This window comes from Coturnix japonica, chromosome 25 (assembly GCF_001577835.2).
Source record: "Coturnix japonica isolate 7356 chromosome 25, Coturnix japonica 2.1, whole genome shotgun sequence".
In the NCBI taxonomy this organism is placed as follows: Eukaryota; Metazoa; Chordata; class Aves; order Galliformes; family Phasianidae; genus Coturnix; species Coturnix japonica.
In genome coordinates this window covers 2108102-2110230 of record NC_029540.1, presented here as the reverse complement: position 1 = coordinate 2110230, position 2129 = coordinate 2108102, and the positions used below count along the sequence as shown (strand labels likewise).

General features: G+C 50.8%; 1 protein-coding gene across 1 annotated transcript in view; it reads left to right on the top strand.

Moving 5' to 3' along the window:
• ARNT (aryl hydrocarbon receptor nuclear translocator) overlaps positions 1-2129 on the top strand; it is a 29254-nt gene that overhangs the window by 12791 nt on the left and 14334 nt on the right. The window contains exon 4 of the mRNA XM_015884647.2: positions 499-543. Within this exon, the coding sequence (XP_015740133.2) occupies positions 499-543 (45 nt within the window). The remainder of the gene's footprint in view (positions 1-498; positions 544-2129) is intronic.

The window sequence follows — 2129 nt, the reverse complement described above, 5'->3', positions numbered from 1 at the left end:
ATCCACGTGTCCTGCAGCCGTGTTGTCTGTAGCAGCGTTGCATTGCTGTGATTGGTGCTGTCTGTGAGCCCAGCTGTCCTCACATTACGTTGTTTTTTCCTTGAATCTGCTTTCCTGGTTTGTCCATAACACCAAAGAGGCTCTTCCTTGATTTATTTCCTTTTCCTTCCTAAGCAAAGGTCAGTTGAATGTGCTGGGGGCCCCATTGGTAGCTGTGCCATTAACCTCTTAATCCTGCACAGAGCAAACTGTGCTCAGTCACACCCCCCAACCCGTTTCACCATCTGATAAACATCTTAAAGCCTTCAAACAACGCGGCTGGCTGGCACTGCTCTGCTGTGTGAGGGTGCAGAAACCCATTTGGTTTCATTGAAGCACCCCTGTGCAGCCCAGCTGTGCCTGCAGGCCGGCTTTCCTCCTGCATCCTCCCATTTCTTCATTCCATTCAACTCTTTTATTTTCCCCCATTTGAGCTTAGCTCACTGATTTTATTTTTAGGTCTGATGATGAGCAGAGTTCAGCGGATAAGGAGAGACTTGCCAGGTAGGAGAATGGAGATTGCGAGCATGGACCAGCAGAGTATCCCTTCCCTTTGTGTCTCTAGGTGTCCCTCCTCCTTTCTGTCTCCCTTCCTTCCCCCCAACTGCTGCAGTAGAGGATTGGAAATGAGCAGAGTGCTGGGCATTGCTGTGTAATGGGCAATAGGAGGGAAAGGCATCCAGTCCTGCTGCAGGAATGGCCATGGGGAGCACACAGGATTTGCTCCCTGTGCACAGTGTGTTTGTGCTGCTGCTTCACTCAGCTCTGCAGCTTTGCTAACATGTGCTGGCTCAGGTGCCACAGGGTGCACCAAGGGATTGCTGAGCTCATGTCAGAGCAGACACTGAGAGCTGCACTGGTGCAGGTTGGTTGTTGCTTCCTACCTCTTCCTTTCATGGCCCTGTTAAACAAAAACCAAATGTGAAGGGAAAATAAAGCCCTTCCCCATGAGAACAACTCAGGTTTATTGCACACAGGGCTCTGGTTGTTCCCTGGGTTCTTGGCTGTGGTTCTGCAGGGATCGTGGCCCTCACTGAGGGGTTCATCTCCAATGCTGCACTGTTAGACCTGTTAGTGCATCTCCAATGCACTGTTAGACCTGTTAGTGCATCTCCAATGCACTGTTAGACACTGTTAGACCTGTTAGTGCATCTCCAATGCACTGTTGGACCTGTTAGTGCATCTCCAATGCACTGTTAGACCTTCACTCAGACTCACACCCTGCACATCTGGGGGGGTGTTGTTAAAGCATTGCCCCATATCATACCCCTCCCCAATCCAAACTGCAGGGTAACACAAACCAGCTGAACAAAAACCAAAACCCATCAGGGTTTTGACTTCTCGCCACCCACAGCTTTTTGTTGCTAATTTATGGTGATAATTAGCAGGGAATGGCTCGCTTTGTGCTTTGCCATCCCCTGTCACTTCCCTGGGCTGTCCCACCCTGGATTCATTTTTAGTGTGTAGAGCTGAGAAGGCTTCAGTTGTGCTCAGCTGATCCCATTTGAAATACAGACCCCCCCAGCACAGCCCTCCCTGTGATGGTGCAGAGCTGAAATAGCTGAGATAAGGCAGGCTGAGAGCTGGGGCTGTGAGTGCAGCACAGCGCTGTGTTCTGTGGGTTTACCTTCCCAGTCACCCCTTCCTCTGTCCCTGGTAGTGAGCTCCTGCTGTCACACACAGCACAGTAAGGCGCTGTAAGGTCTGCTGGTTTCCCAATGGCCTTTTAGTGGAGGTAGCTTTGTTTTCACCCCAGCACTCAGCTTTGGAGGAGCTGAATTGAAGGTGAGTGTGATAATGAAGCTCTTCCTTCTGCCCTTGCAGTGAGGAGCACAGTCACCCAATGGCTGCACACACTGATGCTCAGAGCTCCCTTCTTGTGTTTTGTCTTTAACTCACTTGCCTGTCCGTGTTCCTCCCACACTCATCTCATTCCATGTTCCCATCGCTGCTTCCTTCAATCCCATCCATCCTTTTGGATAGGAAACCTGGCTTGGAGGTTCTGTTTAAGGGGAAAACCCACTTGGTGGCAATGCTGGATAGGAAGGAGCAGGTCTGCAAGGTTATAACCTGACCCCCAGGGACCTGGG